This window comes from Nuphar pumila, chromosome 7 (genome assembly GCF_984573655.1).
Source record: "Nuphar pumila chromosome 7, dmNupPumi1.hap1.1, whole genome shotgun sequence".
Lineage (NCBI taxonomy): Eukaryota > Viridiplantae > Streptophyta > Magnoliopsida > Nymphaeales > Nymphaeaceae > Nuphar > Nuphar pumila.
The window spans coordinates 38,003,606-38,029,087 of NC_143255.1; the positions used below are offsets into that span (position 1 = coordinate 38,003,606).

General features: G+C 38.7%; 1 protein-coding gene across 1 annotated transcript in view; it reads right to left on the minus strand.

Moving 5' to 3' along the window:
* Positions 1 to 24,450, minus strand: part of HIT1 (Membrane trafficking VPS53 family protein) — a 56,888-nt gene extending 32,438 nt beyond the window's left edge. Inside the window, exons 1-6 of the mRNA XM_090014232.1 lie at positions 24,138 to 24,450; positions 18,964 to 19,054; positions 13,037 to 13,131; positions 7,191 to 7,247; positions 6,880 to 7,030; positions 4,374 to 4,444 (exon numbers count right to left, since the gene is read on the minus strand). Of these exons, the coding sequence (XP_089870358.1) occupies positions 4,374 to 4,444; positions 6,880 to 7,030; positions 7,191 to 7,247; positions 13,037 to 13,131; positions 18,964 to 19,012 (423 nt within the window). The 5' untranslated portion in view covers positions 19,013 to 19,054; positions 24,138 to 24,450. The remainder of the gene's footprint in view (positions 1 to 4,373; positions 4,445 to 6,879; positions 7,031 to 7,190; positions 7,248 to 13,036; positions 13,132 to 18,963; positions 19,055 to 24,137) is intronic.
* Between the last annotated feature and the right edge of the window lie 1,032 nt (positions 24,451 to 25,482).

Genomic DNA, 25,482 nt, shown 5'->3' on the forward strand with positions numbered 1-25,482 from the left:
ACCTATGCAGTGAAACTGGATCCGAAAAGCTCCGACCCGAGCTCATCAGGGGTGCCCCACTCTGGCGCCTTGGTACCACTATCTGAAGCGGATCCACCACTCCCCATGTGCAGACCAGGGTCATTTGGTGTAAACTGGACTCAATCCTGCTCTGCATCACAAATTCTCTCCCATAATCAGTTCTAAAGATTTGAATATTGGTTTTAAATTGATTCTTTATATAACTGTGAAAATTTTTAAAACAATCAAATACTTTCGATTTGTGTTTTAAAAAGAATATCCAGGAGTGTGTCTACTATAATCATCTACAAACACAACATAATAGGAAACGCCTCTTTTGGATACGACTGGTGCGGGTCCCCATAGATCTGAATGCACTAATTCAGATGGATTCTTAGTTATAAGGTGTCTTGTTCCAAAAGGTAAAGCCTTCATTTTGCCAAGAATGCAATCTTCACATACAAAATTTTTTCCTTTATAATTTTAAATAAATGAAAACAATTGTAATTTGGTCACACTAGGATGTCCTAGTCTTTTGTGCCAAATTTTTATATTGTTCTTTTCACAAAATTACAAAAAAAGTTGTTTTGGTAATTCAAGATTATCAATGACATAAAGGTCTCCTCTTCTATGGCTTTGCCCAATCGGCTTCTCGTACTAGAGATCCTGTATTAGGCAATCATTAGATGAAAAAGCTATTTTGCAACCATAGTCCGCAATTAAAGAAACCGATAAGAGATTTAAATTTAATTTTGGCACTACTCTAATATTTGATATGTGAAAGGTGTTTTTTGATAAATACCAAAACTTTTGATTTTCAAAAAAGTGCCATCGGTAGTTGAAACATAAGAATCATTTGAATTAAACTTGCATTCAGTCAATATGGAATCATTAGGAGTCATATGAAATAAAGCACCGGAGTCAAGGATCCAAGAAGTCTTACCATGGTTGTCACTTGTAGATATGGTCGCTCCTGAATAAGAGGAAGCTTGAGCCTTAAGCATAGGTTGCAATGCCTCCATTAGTTGAGCTAAAGAGAGAACCGATGCATTTGGAGCATAGTGACAAACATTTTTATCGACAATTTCTTGTTTTTAAAAAACTCACGAGAAATTGAAAAAAATCCATAAATCTCGTATTTTTTGGCAAAATCTTGACAATAAAAAATTAATTAAAAAATATAAAAATTATTTTTTATAAGAAAGTATTAATAAAAAATATTTAAAAATAAAAATACATGCTTTTTTCACGATAAATAGCCGTTTAAAATGTAAATATCACTTTTAAATCACGATATTTATGTGTTTTCATAAATCTCGCGATATTGTGTAAATCTCGTGAGAAATTGTCGTTTTAAACTTTTAGGCAATTTCTCGCGATATTATTGCGAGATTTTCATAAATCTCGTGATATTTGTCACACTGATTTGGAGTCATCCACTTCACTCCTTTCAACCGAAATCACTCTTTTGTCTTCTTTATAATCCTCCTTTCTTTTGGGACAAAAAGTTTGATGTGTCCCGGTTCATAACAATGGTAGCAAATAATTTTTTCACCTTTTTTTGAATCATGATCCCCCCTCTTTTCATAGTTGTTGGGGTTTCTACCATTCTCATTTCTTAAAAAATGAAGTGGTTTTATAACTCTTGGTATAATTTTCGGGCTTTGACATAGCAAGCATGGATTCTTCGTCCTTAAAAGTGGACGGTCTTTTCAATTTATTTTCTTTCATAGTTAATTCTTAAAGTGTTTCAACTATGGAAGGGACCCCTCCTCTATGAAAGAGAGTGGATTTAGTTCCTTCAAATTCGAGCCTAAGCCCATTTATGAATTGATAGAAATGCTCTGCTTTAATTTGATTTTCGCGAATCTCAACATCTTGTGGGCAATGCTACTTTGGCTCAAGAAGGGTCAATTCATCCTAAGAGAGAGAGAGAGAGAGAGTGAATTGCAGTACTCCCTTATGCTCATCTCCCCTTGAGTCATGGCCCTTACTTTGTTTTGGACGTTACATATATGCGCAATATCCTTAAGACTATACATTTCTTTAAGATATTTTCAAGCTTTACTAGCGAAGTCAAACTTTGCCAAAATAGAACGCTTGTGAATGTCCACACTATTGATGAGCCATCCAATAATTTTGGAATGACCCATCCTCCATTCCTTCCATATTTTCTCATATTCAGAAACAGCTTTAGCCATTTCCTCTCCTTGAAGCGCAACTTCTTTTCCATTCTGAGTTTTTATAAAGATGAGTTTAGGGTCCTTTTCGATGTCAACCAACCTCCAAAGCCCTTTTTCCCATATTTTATGTTTTACTATGGATGCTAGGGGTGGCAATTTCTGACACGACCCGCCAACCCGACCCGCCAACCTGCCTCTTAGGCGGGTTCGGGTTGGGCTTAAGCCAACCCGTTTAATAAACGGGTCGACCCGCGTAACCCGTTTATTAAACAGGTCGGGTTCGGGTTGGGGGTATGCCAACCCGCCAACCCGGCTGACCCGTTTAATAAACGGGTTAGGCGGGTGGGTCAACCCGCCAACCCGACCCGCCAACCCGTCTGCCAACCCGCCAACCCGACCCGCCAACCTGACTACCTGCCAACCCGATCCGTCAACCCGCCAACCTGACCCGCCAACCTGAAAACCCGCTTACCCGACCCAACCCATTTATTAAATGGGTTGGCGGGTCGTGTCGGGTTACCCGTTTATTAAACGGGTCGGGTTCGTGTTTGCCACAGCCGACCCGTTTAATAAACGGGTCGGGTTCGGGTTGAGGTATGCTGACCCGCCAACCCGACCCGATTGCCACCCCTAATGGATGCCCATATCAGATAGTTGGTGTCATTTAGGCATACGGGAATGGAGACTATCACTTCCCTCCTATGTCACAGGGATTCGGCTAGCAGGCTGCCACACCCGCGCAACCCGACCCAGAGTGAGGTGAACGCACCCAGGGTCATTTTGGTCCAATTTTTTGGACTTAAAAAAAATTGCCAAGAAAATTTTTTTGACCCTATATGTTAATGGGATTCTCCAACTAGGTGCCGCACCCGCACCCGATGCGGTCAACATAACCCTTGGTGCAGTCAACGCACCCAGGGTCATTTATGTCCAACTTTTGGACTTTATATATATATATATATATATATATATTTTTTTTTTTTTTTATTTATTTATTTATTTATTTATTTATATTTATTTATATTTATATTTTTTTTCCGCACCCCCGCACCCGGGTTTTTTGGAAGTGCCGCATCCCCGCACCCGCACCCATGTGAGATAGCTTCCCTCTCATTCTCCATTTACAATAAGAGAAAAGAAGAGGAAGAGAGAAAGAGAATGCAATACAAGACTTTTTGGAGATGGTTCCCTTCCCAATGTAACAATCGGAATTTTGTTGAATTTTGTCAAGTCCACGATCCTCCTCTTGATCACGATCTTTCTTCTAACAAGCACACCATTTGTAACACCAAAGCTCTGATACCATGTAATGAAGTGGATTGAATCGAATACACATGCAAGAATACACCTTCAATCAAGTAGAATACTTGACACATCACCCACACAAGGGTCTAACGATTTGTTATTGCATATAAACACTCACGAAAATGAGTTAAGAAATACAAGGGGCCATATAGCCTATTTATAATACAAGGGCTAAAAAAGGAGCAGCCCAAAGTGATGGTTGGGCTTATAACCGTTGGGAGCAGCTCCAACAGCTACTTTGGAGCTGCTCCCAATAAAACTCAAAAAAAGTTAAAAAGTGAAAATACAAAAAATAAAAGGAAAAAATCAGGTTGTCAGCCCCTAATGGGCTGACACCTATTACAGTAAAAGGACTGAAATACGCTTGATGGATATTTCGGTTTACAGTTGAGTACATATAAGTATATGTATATATATACATACGTGTATATGTATATCTTAACACCCACTCCCGCATCCATATCCATGTGATACAGGTTTCCACCAATGTCTGGACTGCCCAAACCCATCCACCACTATATGAAAATAAAAATGGAGCCCAACCTAGCGTAATGGACCACCTGTCAAAAACCAGACACAATCCAACCTGCCCTACAAACATCAATGCTCACATGTAGCTAGGGCTGAGCCCAAGACAAAATCCATCAGACTTTGCACAACTGCTTGTAGCACAATCTTGGCTCTACTTTTGAACAGAAAAGCTCAAATTTGAACTTAGAGATTGTATCCAGTAAACAATAACCTTAAAATGAGAAAAAAAATAGCATGTCAATAACAGAGTTTATGTTAGTATTACTTTTTTAAGCTCATTCAAAGAACAAACTTATCGTACATGGAAAAAAATTAATTGCATGGTGTCAGCTTTTAGAAGGAAAAATATGATACCTCCAATTGCGCAGCCGCCTCCTTATACTGCCTCTTGGAAGCCAGTACTTGAAGTTGTTCAACAGCTGAGACTGTGCATGGTGCCAAAAGTACAAGCAAAAGACCATCAGACAGACTTAAAGAGGTTCTTGAGAATTAAATCAAAAGAAATTTAAACATTTTTTAACTCAAGAAACTCCCTCTAACAACCAAACATCTTGTTGCATCAAATAACCAGTTGTTGACATTTTAATTATCCAGAGAAGGTATGGGGAGAGTCTAAAATAGCAGAAACAATGGGGCTCAAGAATGATTAAATTTGAAAAAAAAAAAAACTGCTCAATTTTGAACATGTCAAGATGGCATGTAAACAATGTGTGACAGAAACATATAAGAACTTAATTCAGAAGACTAAGTAATAAAGCTTCATTTCCACAAGATTGTCGAATTACATAATCATATGCAAGAAACAAATATTAGTGGGATTTGGCAGTTGATACCTATATATAGATTCTAATCTATGTCACATAGGTGCGGGTACGGGTGCGGATGCGGCGATGCGGCACTTTAAAAAAAACTTGGGTGTGGGGGTGCAGGGGTGCGGGGAGGATATAAATATATAATTTTTAACAATTTTAAGTTAACACTACGTGTATTTGTGTGCATTTATGTACTTATATATAATATAGATAAAAATGGACTTGATTAGGGTTAACTGAATCTACTTTTGGATAGAAATGGACCTCAGTGTGGTTGATTTCACCTAACACAAAGGAAGTTGTGTCCAAGTGTCACACCCGCCTGAGTGGGTGCGACGTGGGTGTGGTGCCATGTTAGAAGAGTCTGTGACATAGATTCTAATTATACCTAGATTCTATCTTAGGTTCCTCTTCCTAACTTTCTTTGAATTAAGTGTGCAATTTTTTTCTTATGAAACAGATTTGGGTGAACGAGAATTTCATTTCCAAAAATCTCTAAAATATGTGAACATCTGAACATGACTTGTAAGAATCTCCCTACATGAGTACCTGTTAAATTTTTTCATTCTGTTGCATCTTAAGAAGCTCCTAACCTTTTATAGATTACAAGAGGTTTTCATTTTTAGATAAGCAGATTACAAGAGGGTTTCCATAATATTAAATGACTTCAAGAAATACAATTCTTAAGAAAGAACCAAATTTGCTCATGTAGCAGATATTGGCACACTCAAAGAGCAATGATGGCGCAAGCCAATTTCTTGAAAGAATTCCACATATTTCTTGGAAATTTACAATGACCCATTTCTTATGTCATGCATTTGAATAACCATTGTCTTTTTGATACTTGACCAGGAGAAAATTTCAACAGTACTCAAATTCCCAAAATTTCCCTTTTTAATTCCTGCCTTTTCTAGTACTAGAATTCAGCATTATCCATTTTATTGACAGAGAGATGCTCCACCAGGGACAGTGGTGGAAGGTGGGAAGCTAAAAGGCCCAATCCTCTTATTACTAATCCATTTAGGATCCAATTTGGGCCAGGCGACCCTAGCAGCGAATAGAACGTCTCCTTGCACAGCTGACAGGACAGACGCTGGAGTAGAGCCTTAGATCAGAAAATCCTATTGTTCCGTTCCTCCCAAATTGGTCACCAAGTAGAGAGCATCCAAAATCTCCAAACTTTCTTCACTTTGCTGACGTCGGAAGCCATCCAATTTGTTAGTTTGGATGGAGATATCATGCCATGAACACTAAATAACAACTGAAAGAACGGGCATTCCCAGAAAATATGCATAACCGATTCACCCGTCTGTTCACATAATACGCATCGATTAGCAAGGTGAAAGCCAACCTTTTGCAATCTATCTAGGGTGTTAACGCTGACAGGCAACAGCGTCCAAGCTAAGAACACGCTCTTGGGGATGGACCCTTGATCCACACAGCATCCCAAGGCAACCAATCCATGCCATGATTGCAAACTAAAGGATAGCACGAAGCTCCTGTGAACTTCCTATCCTTGGAAAGAGACCATGATATTTTCAGAGGCACCTCGTTAGGAATAGCAAATTGAAAAAAATGCGGCAAGCCCTTAAAATTTTGTTTCCAAACCGAAGATGCCCGACTCCATGATACTCCATGATGCGTTACTTGACCAGTTTGTAGGTGGGCCCATAAGATTGTATTTGCTTCTTAATAAAGAGATCCAAGGTGCCTCCTCATTAGCTATTCTCCAAATCCAATGACAACAGTGCATTGTTAAATTGTGATAATCTGACAATGCCGAGACCTATTATTCGCTAAGAAGATGGCATACTACAAGAAGGCCAGGGGAAAATTGGTTACTTGAAATTCATCTTTCCATTTGTTTTTCTTCTTAACAGATTTTTTTTTTGTTTTCATGTGAAAAAAAGTTTATTCCCCTAAGAAGAAAAGAAAATGGAAAAATGAATTTCAAGTAATGAATTCTAAGCTGCTTGCTTTCTGTTAACAAGATTGTCCTGTGCATCAAAAAACTGATTGAAAATAGTAGACTTAGAAGTGGGACAAACCTAACATAGTGAGACGATGCAGAGCAGTAATAGTTGTTGTAATATGCTTTTTTGCAAAGTCAAGCTTTTTGATGTCACGACAAATTTCTTGTACCATCTTTTCACTTTGCTCAGCCTTGCCTTTGATTTCTCCAATCTTGTACATAAGTTCCTGTTCACAAAAAAAATGTGGGTAAATTGTTAATGACGAAATTAGGTTTTGAGCTAAGGTGAGTGGAGAATCAATAAACTAGTTCTAGTTACACAACAAAATTAAGTCTGATAGGCTATTGATGGTAAAAAAGATACAGCTAACAATTTTGATTGATAACCTTAACAGCATGAGTTGCCGCTGCAAGATCTTCCTTTGCTTTCGTTCCTGAGCTACTCTGCAAACACATTTTTTTGTTGATACAGGTAAACAAGAAGGAAAATCAGTAACAAAAATCAATAGGCAGCTGATGGAAGTTAAATGGACAAATTTGCCATTCCAAACTCTAGTTTTGTATAAACAAGTTTGATCTGTGTAACCTGAATTATGTAAAGGGATTTATGTAAAATACATGAGAATTCCTGGAGGAAACATCTTTGTTTCTTGGCTGATGAAGGCTAAAGAAGTTACCACTATATTTTGCTACCCTCATCGATAATGAACCCCCAAGTGGAAAACTGTAATTGTTTTGTTTTAGTACATCTGACTCTCTAGATATGATCTACATGTTTGGTTTAGTAGAAAGCAGGCCTTTGGATCATGTTTTCTCGACGTGTATGTCGCATTTTCCAAAGGGTGAACAATCAACAGCCTACATGTACTGATATTTAAACACTCAAAAAATCATACTTTAGCATCAAAAAACTGTGATCCAAGGGTTGATTCCTACTATTTAGTAGAAAACATGTATCAGTCTAAACATTTTTCATATTTAGATGTGTTTTTAGATCCACAAAAAAATAATATATATTTCACCAAAAACTTGATAATTAAAAATAAAAAAATTCTTGTTAAATTAATTCAATTCCAAAGCATGGTTTTCAATAAATAAACAATGATAAACACATCTACAGGTTTGGATTATGCAAAAACCCATGCAAGTATGTTTTTTAAAGGGTCTGTGAGATCAATGGTCTCTCTGTGTGTGTGTGTGTGTGATAGGAACCCTCTAGTCAAATATTGTAGCTTTTTTATTTTTTCAGATATCTGACCCTACAGATGTGATCTACATGCTTGGTTTAGTAGAAACCATCCCTCACATCATGTCATTCCAACGTGTACGCCAGATTTTTTTGAGGCTTGAAAATTCAATGGCCTACAATATACCAAATTTTCAAACCTCAAACAATTATAATTTTACGTCAAAATCCAAAGGTCGATTCCCGCTATTTTGACCATGTTGAATACATCCATGGGGTCAGATTTGGTCAAACAACCTCACGCAATGTGTTCCAACTAGGGGGTTTTATATATATATATATATATATATATATATATATATATATATATATATATAGAGAGAGAGAGAGAGAGAGAGTAATGGGTAGGTGCTAAAAGATACGTGATAAATGAGTTTTCATTTTATTTTTAAATTCTGACCGTACATATGTGATCTATGTACTTGATTTTACAGGGATCAGGTCTTGAAGTGTTCAATTCCGACACATGGGTGGGTTTTCATAAGGTTCGAAAAATCAACGGTCCAAAATTTTTGTAAATTTGCGAGGCTCCAAATATCATTTTTTCATCGAAAACACAAGATCCAGGTGTGGATTTCTCGTAAATCGACCATGCCCAACACATTTATGGGGTCAGAACTGCAAACAAAAAAACGGAAAGACAGAAAAAACCAGGTGTGGATTTCTCTCTCTCTCTCTCTCTCTCTCTCTCTCTCTCTCTCTCTCTCTCTCTCTCTCTCTCTCTCTCTCTCTATATATATATATATATATATATATATATATATATATATATATATATATATATATATATATATATATATGAGACTGGGAGTAACAAGTAGCTCCTAAACCATCCTAAACGGCTTCAAAGGACAGAATAAACATATTCTCTTATCTTAGTTAAAAGCATGTATTAGATTAGGCATTTTTTGTGTTCAGATGTTTATTTAAAGACAAGAATCAATGGCTCAAATTACAGGGATCAGGTCTTGAAGTGTTCAATTCCGACACATGGGTGGGTTTTCATAAGGTTCGAAAAATCAATGGTCCAAAATTTTTGTAAATTTGCGAGGCTCCAAATATCATTTTTTCATTGAAAACACAAGATCCAGGTGTGGATTTCTCGTAAATCGACCATGCCCAACACATTTATGGGGTCAGAACTGCAAACAAAAAAACGGAAAGACAGAAAAACCCAGGTGTGGATCTCTCTCTCTCTCTCTCTCTCTCTCTCTCTCTCTCTCTCTCTCTCTCTCTCTCTCTCTCTCTATATATATATATATATATATATATATATATATATATATATATATATATATATATATATATATATGAGACTGGGAGTAACAAGTAGCTCCTAAACCATCCTAAACGGCTTCAAAGGACAAAATAAACATATTCTCTTATCTTAGTTAAAAGCATGTATTAGATTAGGCATTTTTTGTGTTCAGATGTTTATTTAAAGACAAGAATCAATGACTCAAATTGCACTAGTCTGAATCAATTTCATACAAAAACATGGTTTTTAGTGAATAAGAAATAATGAACGCATCTACAGGTTAGGATTAAGCAAAAAACTAGGGGTGGACAATGGGCCGGGCTGGCCCACTAATGGACCGGGCCAAGCCAGAAGCCCGGTTCGGGCTGGCCCATTGGCAAAGACTCCAGGTCAGGCCAGAAATAAATAAATAAATATATTGTTTATACTATTAAATATAATTATATACATAAAGATTCACACACACACACACACACACACACACACACTATATATATATATATATATATATATTTATATATATATAAACTGGGCCAAAAGCCAGATTCAGGCCCATTGGCCACCTCTACAAAAAACATATGCAAGTATTGAGGAACTAATCACCTCTCTCTCTCGCTATATATATATATATAGATATATAGATATATATATATAGATAGATAGATAGATAGATAGATAACCAAGGAAATGAAGCAGTAGATACATGTACAAGGCAGTGCATGTATCTAAGTATTTTTTGTCTATTTCAAGGAAATGAAGCAATACATACATATGCAAGGCAGTGGATGTATCTATTGCATGTGTTTATACATTTTTTGTCTATTTTAAACAGCCAAAAGTTTGTGCATATGAATTATTTTTTGTCCATGTTATCATTAGCAAAAACACCTTTTGTTCTTATATATTTAGGGAGGGTTTATTTAATTATTAAGCTGCACAAGAATCAGGAAGTTGTATTTGATCCTATAATTATTCTAGCACTGCTAAACAAGCCCAATGAACCGAACAAAGGGAATTCAAGCTCGGCTCATTCTTGTGACAAGCCAAGCCAAGCTCGAGCTGGCTCATTTACAAAAAAAAATGCATTTTTCACAATTAAAAATAATACAATTTGAACTCTAAACCATAGTGACCTATATCATTCAAGGTAATTTCATGGGAAGGGTTTTTCTCGGAGATATTTTCAGAAGGAGAAAAATCTCGGGAAAATCTTGAAAACTTAAAAAATTGAAAAAATATAAACAATAGAAAGAAAGAATAGGTTTTCTATTATTTCTTGCAAAAATATAAAGAAACATGTTTTAAAAGTTTTTAAAATACGAAAGAAGCAACAAAATACAAAATTGAACTTACAATATGTAAAAATATGATTGTTTTAAAACATTGCAAAAATATCATGATAATATCATGATATTATCCCTATATTTTGTTAGCGATATTTTGAAAATATCACAAGTTTTTCCTAAAAAAACATGAGATTTTCCCAATATTATCAGCTACCTTAATTATCAGCACCACTTTGACGTCTCTTGGATGGAGGCATGAACTACTTGTTCTTCCTTTTTTTCTTAGTCAAGCTGAGAGATAATCCCCAATGGGATCATAACCTGAAACCCTTTGGAATAGTACAATTCTAACCAATTCACCTATCTTATTCGACCCCATCAATTATGACTGATAGTTGTTTATGTTGTATAAGCACACCTACTAGTTGCAATTAACACTCAATCACATGAAAATTATTCTCCATAATAACATCATAAATCCAGCATTTGTTCATAAGGGCTCTGCCTTCCTGGTTAGAGGCAACCAAGGTTTGTCATTTAACATGGGATCACCATGGTTTGAAGCCCACAGGGGATGTCCCTTGACATAACGTTGAAGCTGTGTGCAATCTTTGGTGGCAGGGGGATGTCAAAGGGTTTCAACAATGAGAGGCTTGCCAATGTACTGGTTCAATTGTGTATGGTAGCCCCAATAGCGTACAATCATGAAGATGCCTGAGTCAAGTATTAAAATCTAAACCCCCAAATTTTGACTTTACAGTGACCAATCTGAAGATGAAAAGAAAAAAAATTATCATGCACACTACTTGAGGATTCAATCCCACTAGCAAATAATATAGAAATTGATTAAAAATAATATTTTACTATAGCAAACAGACAAAAAAGAGGAAAAGGTTAGGCACATATGTATTTTCTGCACCTGAGCAGAAGACCTTGGATCAGCCACTTCTTTCCATAATCATTTCTTACTCCGAAACCAGGGTTACTGGAAATGCTATAGGACTCTGGGAACCATGCTTCCTTGAAATGCATTTCAGAAGCGCACGCGGAGAAGCGACCCTTTTAAATAGGAAGTGTGCTTTCCATTTCGCTTTTCACTCGCTTTCCGCTCGTTTCCCAATATCAAAAAGTGAATTTTCTTTTTTTTGGGAGCTTGGAGCCTTTAACAATTTTTTTTTACCCAATATCAGGAAAACCCTAGTTCGCTTCTACGTCGTCCCGCACTTCCCACTTCCTAGAATTTTAGAAGTGCTTTGCTTCCCGAATCGCTTCCTGCTCCCGCTTTCTCAACTGGCAACTCTACTTCAAACCTTAGTATGCCTCTTATCCTGAGTTTACTAAATCCCAATAAACTGATTGCTTTGATAGACTGTGCTTTAATGGTTAGCTAGAAAAATTTTGAGCTTTATGGATATGATGGTTCTTTTTTAAAAGGTACATGTTATGCATCAAAAGATAATCCAGGAATTTTAGTCATCTACTATGTCACATGGGTGCGGGTGCGGGTGCGGGTGCGGGTGCGGGTGCGGGGATTCGGCACTTCCAAAAAACCCGGGTGCGGGGATGCGGCAGGGGCAAAAATGTAAAAAAAAAAATTATATATATATATATAATTTTGAAGTTTTAAAGGGGAGGGGTTCGGCCCCTCCCCTGTCGACCCAAAAAAGAAAAACATAAAAGGGAGGGGCTTGGCCCCTCCCCTGTCGACCCAATCGACCCAAAAAAAGAGGTAGATGGGGGAGGGGCTCGGCCCCTCCTGTGCCGAAAAACGAGGGAGCAGGGGAGGCTCAGCCCCTCCCCTGCCGACCCAACAAGAGACCGAGAGAAGGGGGGGGGGGGGGGGGGGGGCTCGGCCTTTCCCCAGCCGACCCAAGAAGAGAGTGAGAGACATACCTGCGAAAGGAGAGGAGCCGAGAGGAGGAGTCTGGGAGGCGGAGCTGGGGCGGCGATGGGAGAGCTCGAGCTCAGGGGGAGAGAGAGGAGAGATTAGGGCAAAAAAAAAATTGCCCTAATCCTCCTCCTTTTCATCGGGGGGAAACATTTTCTTTTCGCCCAAAATTGTGGACAAAAATGACCCTGGGTGCGTTGACCGCACCCAGGGTCGTGTTGACCGCACCCGCACGCGATCCCGCGTCGCGTCGACGCGGGTGTGGCATCTGTTTTGCCGAGTCCCTGTGACATAGGTCATCTATATTAATAACATTAGACCGTCATTGATTTTGCAAGCACATGAATGGCTCATAAAGATGGTTCAATAAAAGAATTTCATGGCTGAGGAAATTCCCATTTGATAAGGTGTGTCATTGTCATCAATGAAACTGAATGGTTTTACCATCCTCCTACTACTCATCCTTTTTACCAATAAAAATTGTCTTAAGGGAAAAGATCAAGAAAAGAATTAGCAAAAAGTAATGCGGGGAAAATTGATGGGAAAAGGTCAAACCTGTTGGCGAACTGCTGCCAATATTTCTGCATCCACACGGCGAATCTCACAACGTATCTTTTGAATGAGTGGCTCCACTCCAGATAATGAAGCCTCTGCATGTTAAAGAATGCACAGTTGTTTTAATGAAATCATATGATGGCAAATCATAATTTAGCAAATGAAGATGCATATCATTTAGCCATAACTCAAAATGCAAATAAATTTTAACATGTAACCAAAAAATAATATTATACACTTGATCATTTATGAACTCAAACTCCTAGTAAAAATGTTTTGAAAAGAAATAAAATCTAACCTGAAGAGAAAAAAGATATAAACAAGATCAATATAGAAACCCCATCTTCTTATTGCAAAAAATTAAAAAAGAAAATTGTGTGGAAAGGGAAGGCGTACACACCCCATGTGAGGTATAAAGTCTCACCCTATGAGAAGCTTAAGCCCCTCCTCCCCCATGCAAGGTGAGAGAAAAAGATGGCACCTCAATTCAGTAAGACAGCACTCTAAGCCATGTTCTAACATCTCTCTAACCTGTTGAACAATATATATCATTCAAACCAAGTAAATTGAACAAGGCATGGCCATGAACTAATATACCTCATAAATAGGATCACGATGAGATATGATTCAATATATGAGGCTCCAACTAACTATCTACACAATGTAGGATACACTAATGGAACAGCACCATCCTTTCTAAATTTACTTTTACTCATGTTGTCTCTACCTTTCTTGTTTCCTCCCTTGAATGTGCTCTAATTTCTAGATGCATATTTTTGTTGAAATAAGATGCATCCTTCTTAAGGAATGCCACCTCTAGCATAACAAATACTTCACAACACCCCAGACTCCAATTTTGAACAGCTTGCTCAAAGTCACATTAATGTTCCTTATACTATTAATGGCATCTCCAGTGATTAACATATCATCCAACAGCTCTTCCTCTAGGAGGTAGATTCAAACATTGTTGGATCACATATTGAACACATAAGAAGAAATTGTTCATCTTAATTCCTCAAACCAAGCTCTTATAGTCTGTTTTATAGCAACTAGAGCACACCTTAATCTGTAAAGAAGACTTTTTGGCTATATATCGTCATGAATGCATGTTTAACATCTAATAATATACTCCAATGACATTGTTTACTGTTTTTTTTTCATAGGGAAAAGCGTTGTGGGGTAGACCCCTTTCCTTTATTTCAATATGTACAAGTTAGAACATAACCAGATCACAAAAAAAATCACAATCTGACAAAACATCCCAGTCAGGAGGTTTGCCCCTCCACAACAACCATTCCCCTCTACAAACCCTCTTAAACAGGAGCAATCAGACCTCTATAGAGGGGGAGGAATCTAGCAAAACGAGTTGGGAAAATACCTACTTTAACCATAGGAACTCACTGTTTAAGCTTCTCGTCCCCGCCTTAATGGATTTCAGCCATCTCTGAGACACCTCATTGAGCAGCTCACTGACATGTTTATGTCTCAGATCAGCACATCCCGGTTGTAAGGCTTACAGCTGCTAGAATGAACATGCCCTTGTTATCCTGAACACTGAATGCCTGCTTCACTCATATTGTCCTCCATGTTAGAGGATACCAGTTGGAAGTCAATAACCTGCAGACCAGTCGGAAGCCAGCAACATGGGATTAATCCAAGCCTTGACCAAACACTAATATCCAGCCTCTCGTTCGGCAACCAAGGGATTTTAAGGAAGCTCTGGATACAACCTGCCTACATTTCTCCTTTTACCTTTTGAACGGAATATACAGTCACAGCATGCACTAACTATATGAACTTTCTACAACTTCCAAAGGACTATATGGTAAACTTGCCTCCAGCATTTGGCCTTCCACTTTGCCTTAACATCCTAGCAGAACCACCTAATGAATTCCTCTTTGATCCCACTGAAAGAAGATCTTAAGACCCCGAACCTCTCACAAATACTTCTCCATGCATTCGTCGCTTTGGACATGAGGTAAACAAATGTGTCACATCTTCTGCTCTTTCAAAGAGAAAACAATGGTTGGAGTTTAGTTGTCAAAAGTTTGCTTTGGCTCTGCCTAGGTTTATGGGTCTAGGCGATAGGGCCCTATTTTTTGACCTAGGCTGCTTAGAATGTTCCCGCCTAGGCCACAAGAACATAGTTGTCATGTTTCTTTAAAAAACTGTCTCATTTCTTTCTTTTTTCTTCTTCTTCTAGACCCAAAAGCTTTGTTTTTTTGTTTTCTCCTTTTCATCTTCTTTTACTTTTCTTTTTTACCTTTTTTTTCCTTCTTCTTCCTCCTTTCACCCCTCCAGCTTCTCTTTTTCTTCCTCTTCCTCTTCCTCTTCCTCTTCCTCTTCTTCCTTTTTCCTTCTTTTCTTTTCTTTTTCTTTTTTTTCCTTATTTTTTTCTTTTTTCTTCTTCTTCCTTCCCTCACCCCTCCACTCTTATTTTTTTCTTCCTTTTTCTTTTCTTTCTCCCTTTTTATTTTTTTTTTCTTCTTTTTATTTTTGTTGTTTACATGTATGCATGTGTTTTTGGCACACACGAACACACACATACATATATAAAATCTGTTTTTTCAGTTATCTCTCTCTCTCTCTCTTTATTTATTTATATATATATATATATATGAGAACGGGAGTTCATCCTATCCCCTTTTTCTTTATGTCGCCGTTAAGACCCTCCAAATATCAAAGTTTTAGGTGTTTTATGTTCAATTCGAACCATTAGATGTGTTTATCAATACTTATTTATTGTGAAACAGATTGATTTGATGGAAAAAATGTGAACATTTTATCATGAAGTTTTAGTAAGATATCAACCAATGATTTTTTTACCTCTTTAAAATACACATTTGAGCATAAAGAAGCATAATCAATTACATGTTCTTCATTCAACAACAATCATAAACACATCTAACAGTTCAGATCGAGTATAAAACATCTAAAAACTATGATTTTTGGAGGGTTCTAACAGTGACCAAACGAAACAAGGGCATGATAATCCCCTTTCTCTCTCTCTATCTATATATATGTATGTATATAGAGTAATCAGATGGTGTGCCCCAAGTTTTTGTGTATGTTCAATATTATGCAATTTCATGAATTTTACGACATGTTACACTGAATTACATACTTCATCCATAGTTACAATCATATGTTTGTTACTAAATTTAACCATCTATTATAATATTTTTGCTTTTCTTAATGTTTTATTTTTTTGGTCCCACTTAGACCGACTAGTCTCGCCTAGTCCTTTTAGGTGTCTTCCGCCTAGGCTCCAACTAGCGCTTTTGACAATTAAGGGTTGGAGAGAACCACTCCAACTTTTTGAACCTGTCTAACTTGAACAGCTGACCAGCACATCTAAAGTAACCACCCATGTTGTGTGTGGAATGCACCCACTAAACCAAATTACAATGCATGAATCCTCCCTCAGGCCTTACTACGAATTTCCTCCCAAATCACACTACGAGTAATATTGACCAATGCAGAACCATTCCACACAAGCCGATCAGGGACCTTCAATACCACTTTGTCCACCTACAGGAATCCCCTTCCCAAAATGAAGGCTTGTGGTCTACCCAACATAAGGAAACTGCTTGCACTATCGTTATCTCAAGCTCATTGCTAATTCTCCCATACATCATTCCATCCACCTCTTAAATGAGGGCATGTTTCTACCACTTGTCAGCCAAGAATTGGAACATCCAACCATTGCTAGCCTGCCCATGATGAGGAAGCTAGATATTTCATCATCCTTAGGGATTTCCTTATGGCTGTGAGGTATTTACATCTTACAAACCTCATCCAAGCCATAGTCATAAATATCGTCGAGATTTTGAAAATCTCGCAAAATTATCACAATATATTTGAAACACGCAATATTCTTGATAATATTGAGAGATTTTCAAATTCTCACCTATTCCGAAAATATCGTGATATTATCGTAGTATTATCACGATAATGTTATCAATTTTACATAGGAAAAGGCTTGATACAAAGAGGCATATTTGTAAATTGCCCTCTTTCAAACCAATTCCCAACTTTTAAAACATTGAAAACTCTTTAAAGAGTTTAAAGAGGTGCTTACCTGGGGCTTGCACAACCCAATGCAACCACCTATCACATTAAGTAATGAAGGAAACAATGAGGTGCCTTACCTCTTAAATAGAAAAGGAAGAGTCTCTTCCTCTTCTTTTTGAACGACATAGGACTATTTTTTTTAGGTTCATTAATCATTACCCATAATTTGATTGGGTGATATCTTACCCATGGTCCCATATTACTTATGTATTATCATATTATAAGCTTTATCAAATATCAATATTATATCTCATATTATCAATAACTTTTTGTTATAACTCTTTCTAATATTCTTTATTAAATACTTATTTATAATTGTTTAATAAACTGATATTTTCCCAAGATTTTTTTTTGATAAAATAATTCAAAATCTCCCAAGATATTCCATTGCAGAGAAATTACTGAGAACGACATTTATGACTATGATCCAGACTAAAGTTCCATGAAACGCTGACTAACCCATATAACCCAAAGTCACCTTATCCCAGTCTTTCAACATTCCCAATGCTACCCCCTTCCCTCGAGCTAAGGGAGGCACAACGTCTCCCACCCAATGAGGTGGAGTTTGGTATCTCCATTCCCACACCAGAGAAAATCAATAAGGCATTGTTTGAGAATTCGACTACAGACTTAGGAATTTTGAACATCATAATCTAAAAGAAAGGGAGAATCATAGGCACATTCTTTAGCAAGCATAGTTGTCTAGCAATCATGCCTTCCATCCAACTAGGCAATATTCAACCTTCACCGTTCCTTTTATCAATATTTGGTGCACATCCTCTGCCAAGTAATGGTGAAGAAATGTATTTAATGGGTGTTGCCCCCACCAACCAATGTAGCACCACACGTCACTGATCCACTCAATTCAGAGTGAGGTTTATGAGGATCAATTTTGATTTCTCAGGATGAACCTTATTTTTTCTCTAGCTTCCAAGCTATGTAACAGGGGTACTTCTACCAGCCCCTTGTACTCGTGTCATACATGTGTTATACCCGCACTAACACTTGGAGACTTCAGGTCTGGGTCAACTGTGTTTTGGACTTGACAAGATCAACTTTATCTATTCAATGATCCAATCAACGTGTAGATAACAGTCAGGATGAAAAGAGCCCAATGTTAACTATATATGTTTTGGTTATTAATGGCTAGTTAACTGTACATCTTTAACATGTTTTAGAACTTCAATTCATATTCACAATCTACAACTACATTGTAAAGCACTTTGTAAATTATAGTACAATTGTGCATTTTTTTTGTGTTTATGTGTGTGTGTGGTCATACCCCCATACGCATCCCTTTGTACCATGTCATACACCGTACCTGCACCTGTACCCATGCGACATAGCTTCGAAATCTTTCCAAATACCCGAAATGTTACAAATAGAATGCATTTTGGCTTTGGAGATGAGCAAGGCATCATCCACAGACAAGAGAAATGAGCACCAAGTCACTTCTAGGGAACTTAGGGGGCTCAATCTCCCCCAAGTGCTCCACTCCAATCAAACATTTGGTATGCAACTACTTATGTATAAAGTAACAAGACGTCACCAAGAACTTCCGATATTGGCAAAAAAGAAAACTAAGTACTTATAAAATAGAGAGTGAAGAAGCAACCAACTCCAAGCTTATAAAATCATTAGCTGAAAAGAATAACTTTATTGGTGGTATGTGAAATTCAACAACAATCATGGTTACGAAGATTCATGTGACAGGTATTTATTTCTAAAATGAAGCCCACATAAACTAGTAATAGTTTTCCACAAAGCTTGATAATTAAACTTTTACATAAATTAAAGATATGTGAGATATGCAACTATGGGAGCAATATTTAACATGGAAAGATTTGATTAACCTGTTGGGAACATTTGATTGATATATTCTAGCGTACTGGATTTATCCATGGTTCCACAATGGAAACTGTGAATCTCCACTATTATGTTATCCTAGCAAATCACAGAAAAAACATTTGTCAGCAGAATCCAAATGAAAAGAGCATACAATACACCCAATTAGTGCATGAAGTCAAACATATTGAAATTGATAACCAAGTGTCACCTGCGTAAAGGCGAACTCAGAAAACTCTGCAGATAAAGGAATAACAAAGATGTCCACTAAGAGAAGAAATCTAATGAGTATTAAACCATCAGGACGCATTTCAAATGTAATACACATGGCCATAGTTCCACATTGGCTGGCAGACTCATGATGCAACCAAAAAAAAAGAAAGCATCTATTTGCATGAAGAGGGTAGTAACATGAAAACGCTGATAGTTTGAACATTGCATTGTGGAAAATGAAAGGAAAAAGAAACCCTGCTAATGGTCACAGATGGCAGTCCCAACCATTACTAACAACAACAACAATCTTCTTAAACTACCACCTGCTCCCGTACACATGTGACACTCAATTGGAAGCTGTAACTCTAAATAATAGTTAACATTAACCAAGCATGAACTATCTGCAGACTGAATCCCATCTATCTATGCTTCCATAAACAAATCCAACCATCAGTTGCTGCCTCAATGGCATAGAAAACAAAAACATTATGGAAATCATCACCAGCGGGCATGAAAAAAGTGTGAACCACTAAACAGAATCATGGAATTAAGCATGCATATACATTTTCACGACCAATTGTGAATCCACCGACAAACACACTTTGGAAAGAACCCTCCCGATAGAGGGACAACAAGGTATTCCATAAATCTGGTAGTTTCTACTCGCAGAAACTAGAATTCAAGATAATCGTTGCTTGCTTGATCTAGAGACAGGAACTCTGAAACGACCACATATACGGTAAGTGTTTACACGCATAACCAACAAAAAATCTAAAAATTGAACAAATATAAACAAGAAAGAAGTTCGATTTCTGCGATCTGAAAGTGCCAAACCGATCTGATTTAAATTCTCCACATAAACAAAGAGGACGAGATCGCCAACACAAAACGTCCATGAGAGAGAGAAGTGGCGGGGGGGGGGGGCAATTCAGTGGCGTCGGCTGAGGCAATAGTGGCCAGAGGGTTAATCTCGCTGAAGCGACGACGGAGTGGAAGAGACGAAGAAATTAACCTGCAAATTTACTCAAAGTCAGTTGAGACCGAAAGCATGAACCGACGACTTTGAGTAAATTCACATGTTAAATTTTTCACTGTTTCCCCTCTTCTTTAAATTATTTGCGAAATCAAACGGGTGATGTAACGCCCCAAAATTTCAAACTTGCGAACCTTTCAGAAAACAGGCAAGAGACTAGAAGAAAATCTCTTTCCTTTAAGAGTTTATTTATGTAATTAGCGGAAGACTATTCTTTTGTTAAATTTAGAAAGACAAGCTGACAACTTTGGGCACGTTAGCTAAAAGAACCAAAAAGTACAAAATTCGGATATCCAAAGAAAAACCCGTGACAAAACCCAAAAACGTCCAGGACTCGAGGTAAGAGCAGGAAAAAAAATCTTAAAGTCATCTGGCCATCGCCCGTGGTGTACCTAATCATCACTTGTACCCATAAAATGAGTTAGTTTCGCGAAAAACTAGTAGGTACACAAGAGAAACTACAGAATACTGAATTAAGAGCATTTAATTCAGCATGCTACGCAGTTTAAAGCATATCAGCAGTTAAACAGGTAAGTAGTACAAGCAGATAAGCAGTGCAAGCAGGTAAGCAGTGCAACTGTCAAAAACGTAGCATGACGATTCATTTGATCGTAAGTTGTAAACTACCACGCAACTAGCTTGATTTCGTTCCTAGAACGAGGTCTCTACACCCTTATCAGGGCTTTCTAACAAACTATTTATCCTAAACAACTTTAATTTATTCTCATCTCCCAAGGCCTTACACGGTCAACTGTTACCTGTTATGACTCACTTAAGGCATCAAATTTCTCAGAAAAGCCCACCCTTCCATAGAATGTCCAAAACATTATCTAAAATCAATAAAAATCTGATTCTCACATCTGAGTCCTGCATGTAATCATGCTAAAACAAAAAACAAAATGTATAGATTCATAACTGGCTATCTCAATCAATCTCAGATCACCATAACTTTTTATGGTAATCAAAATCACAAATTCCACGTCGAATCGCTAGGTCTGGGAAATGTACGACCTCACAAGGAATTACCGCCCTAGATGGTATATCTGGTCTTAGACCATACATTTCCTCACAGGAGTTCACCGTCTTTGCGGCTACCCGCTCTTGGACAGTGTACATCCTCACAGAGAATCTACCACTCTAGCCGGTTTACCAAATCTTGATCATACATAACCTCACAGAGAATCCTTTGGGAACCCGATCCTCAACAAATGTCATATGCAATGAAAATTATTGCGATACACGCATCAACACAAATGACCGCTCTTAGGGTCGATAGCCACTATTATAATTAACAAGATCAACGTTGGATCACCTGGTCTGAAAAATGTACAACATCACACGAAATTACCGCCCTAGATGGTATACCTGGTCTTAGACCATACACTTCCTCACAGGAGTTCACCGTCTTTGTGGCTACCCGCTCATGGACAGTGTACATCCTCACAGAGAATCTACCACCTTAGTCGGGTCACCTGATCTTGATCATACACGCCCTCGCAGATAATCCTTTGGAGATCAGGTCCTCAATAGATATCATACCCAGTGATACATGCATCAATACAATCGATTGCTCCAAACAATTGACCGCTCTTAGGGTCAGTAGCCACCAATATGAGCACAAGCATGAATACCAACAATATGCATCATATCACTTCACATGATAAAACAAATCACAAGATCACACATTCCTCCAATAATGTTCCATGGACCATGAACATTTATCGCATGCTTTCAACATTTATTATCATGTTTCATTTCAATCACATCATAGAGAAGCATATTACACCACGCATCGCATCATTGCCACAAGGAACATTGCATTCCTCAAATAGGACCTCAAAGCATGCAAAATCAAAGCATGAGTTCTATACATATGAGAACACGCACATAATATATTATAAATCAACTAAACATCAACATATGTAACTCCTACATAATTCGCTAAATTCACAAGATTCAAGTTATATATGCATGTAAGACAATTCAGATCATTGCATCATCATATACATTCACAATTTTTATCTCAAAGCACATCACATTCGACATTTCTAGCATGTAACTCACGCCCATATCTTCAAGACATTTCAATCAAATTCAAGATACTTAACAATCATGTTATACAAGTATGCTATATTCACTTAGGCAATCATAACGCAATTTTCTACAATAAAACTATGTAGGCGTGATGTATTATTCACCTAAATAGTCTAAACTAATCATTTTTCGGTGCAACATGTCATCCATCTATATGCTAATATAAGCATCATAATCATAAGAATCTCTGGAAAAAAAATTTAAAGTAATTTCATCGATAAGCTTTTACTTGACAAAAAATACGTATCCAAAACACACGAAAGTCTTATGACTCATCAACCAGTGTGAACAAACTTATGTTTCGATATTATTGGCCTGCGGTACGCGCAGGCAAAACGTAGAAACAACTGACACTAGTTCGGGCGTCTGTTATTCTATGTATTTTCAATAACCCAAATAGCTAGTTAAGTCCGCTCCTAAAAGGACGGCTTTAGTCGATAGAGGATTCCCCAAAGGAAGGTAAGCAGTGTCATGTATGCATCCAACTTCTACAGAAGTATTGAGCTAACTTTTGTAGTCCCTTTTTCCTAACTCCAATGACTGGGAAGGCCGGATCTTTGCCCGTGGGGTGGTTGTTAACAACCTGTCTATTGAATTTTTATACCGCTCTGTCCTCCTCCTTGACAGACAACAAGAAGCGAATGGGTGCGTTAGGTGTTGCTTAACTAACGACCCATTCTATGTTGTGGTCTTTCAACTACTCGAGCATCTAGCCTGTGAAGGCGATCAATCACCATTTATGTGATTGCATTGTGCATTTAGCACTATTTGAGGTCGCACGACCGTCTCATCCGATCATCGCAGTACTAGCGTGTAGTGCACGACTATAAGTACTCTATAATGAAAGGGGTGTAGTTCCTTAATAGGAACCTTTGTTTTACAAAGATGTAATGTTTCTCAAACTTTACTTTTTGACATTCTTTATCTTTTGAAACAATTAACTGCTTGTGCCAACATCTGACATGTGATTTTCTATAATCTCATCTGCTATCGGGGTATCTACATGTCTCGCATGACTCGATAGGCAGGATACAGGAACAGAACCCCCGCTAAGAAGTTCGCTCAAGCCCCAATTCAGGGTTACCCGAGATATGTCGAATAGACGTACAAAACCAGTCAATCACATCCTTCCAAATGCTTCAATTTGAGCAGCCCTTTATGTTTTTGCACAGCTCCATAAATTCTCAATTCTACTTTGCAGGACTGCTCACTCGAAAAGTCAGGATTCCTGTTAATGATCCCTCTCCTTAGACGATGATGTATCGTTAAGCTCACAACTCAACTCTTGTCGCAAGAACGAGAGCGGTAAATGCCTCTTTCATCCTCCACGAGAATGCCTTTATAGCATATGCAAAAAACGAGCGGCAACAAGATCAAGACACCAGAAAACAAATGAGATGCAGGGGGAAGCTTCCCCTGCCCGGAATCAGGAAGAAGGCAGGGGAGGCTTCGCCCCCTGCTATGAAACCAAAGGAGGCAGGAGGAGCCTCGCCCCTTGCCGGCAAAACACAGGAGAGCAGGGGGAGCTTCGCCCACTGCCGGGAAACACAAGGAGGCAGGGGCCTCCGCCCCTGCCAGAAAACACAAGGCAGAATGGGGGCAGGGGGGGCAGAGCCCCCTGCCGAAAAAATAGCAAAAGGCAGGGGCTTTGTCCCCTGCCTAAAAACAAAAAAGAGCCGCCCCTGCCGGAAAATCCACAAGAGGCAGGGGGTGGAACCCCCTGCCGGAAAGGCGAGCCGACACAGAGCGGCTCCCTGCCAGCAAAAGGAAAGAAAAAGGAGAAGCGGGGGGGTGGGAACGGAAGAGAAAGAAAAGAAAAGGGGAAGAGGAAGTGGCGCGTACCTGGAGGGGGGTCGCCTGCGCCGATCCCGACAGCAAGAGGGACAGGAGAGGTGAGGGTGGTCACCTGAGGGCTGCCGGTGGTGGTGGGTCGTCCGCGAGCAGAAACGAGAGGGGGTCGGGTAGAGAGGCGTCGCCGGCGAGGTCGCAGAGGGGAGGCTCGAGCAGGCTGCCGGCGCCAGGGTCTTTCGATGAGCCGAGAGATCGAAGCAGGGAGAGGGAAGGAACAACGGGAAGGGGAGACTGTCTCCGGCGGTGCTGTCGCCGGTGGCTGTGCTTGCCGACGACGTCGGGTAGAGGAAAGCGACGAGAGAGCGAGAGGGGAAAAGGGGGGGGGGGGGTCTGAAACCCCTGCCTCGCTGTCTTTGGAAGGCACGAGGGAGGCGGTCCCTCCATTAGGTCCGGGTCGGGTCCGAGTCGGGATCCGACACGAATCCAAGTTATATTTTTTTACGCGTTTTACAGGTGAATCCCCGCCGATTTCCACCGGGAAATCGTCTTCGCGATCGGGATTCGGTGTGAGAAAGGTGCAGGAAACCCCCGATCCCCGCCGCAATCATTCGGGTATTCAGATTTGCGTCGAATAATAGGAAATCATACCGGAAATGTGGACGGAAAGCTACTTGACGCCAGAAAACGATATCTTCGCCGGATCGCCCTCGGAGGATCGCGTAAACTACTCAGATGCACATCAAGAAGTGAATGAACATCTTAAAAATGACACCCACAAAGAAGTGAATAAGGCTCTTTGTGAGCCGTTTAAACCACTCAGATGCCGCCCATCAAAACACGAACGACATCGGGGAAAAAAATATGGGGGCAAGTGATGGGCATCTCATTCGTACAGCATGCCGTTCATCTTGAGATCAACGACATCCAAAGGAGCTCTGACGACCGGATCCCATCGCAAGAAGGTTGGGTAACGGTACTAGTCTAACACTTATTATATATAGGTCCACTTCTATCGGTCAGTCGGGTTTGGCCGGATCAGCCTCAGGCACTTTTTTTTTTGGGAAATTTTCAAATACCCCTATATGTTTTGGCCTCATTCGTTCTTGGATTAACCTAACTCATGTTATTAAGTTACCATTTTACCCCTTAACTAGGAAAATAAAATATGTGTGGTTGTCAATTGAATATATTTAGCAACAAATTTATTGCTTACAGTGATACTTTAAACCATCAACCTCTGTAACATGAACCACAACTCTAACTACTACACCATAATAAACCTTGTTTTTGATTATTTTTTTAAAAACAATTATATATTTAAATTGTGATAAGCCAATCAACCCAACAATTACTCAATCCACTATAAACCAATTTGGGTTATTTGGTTTCTGAACAC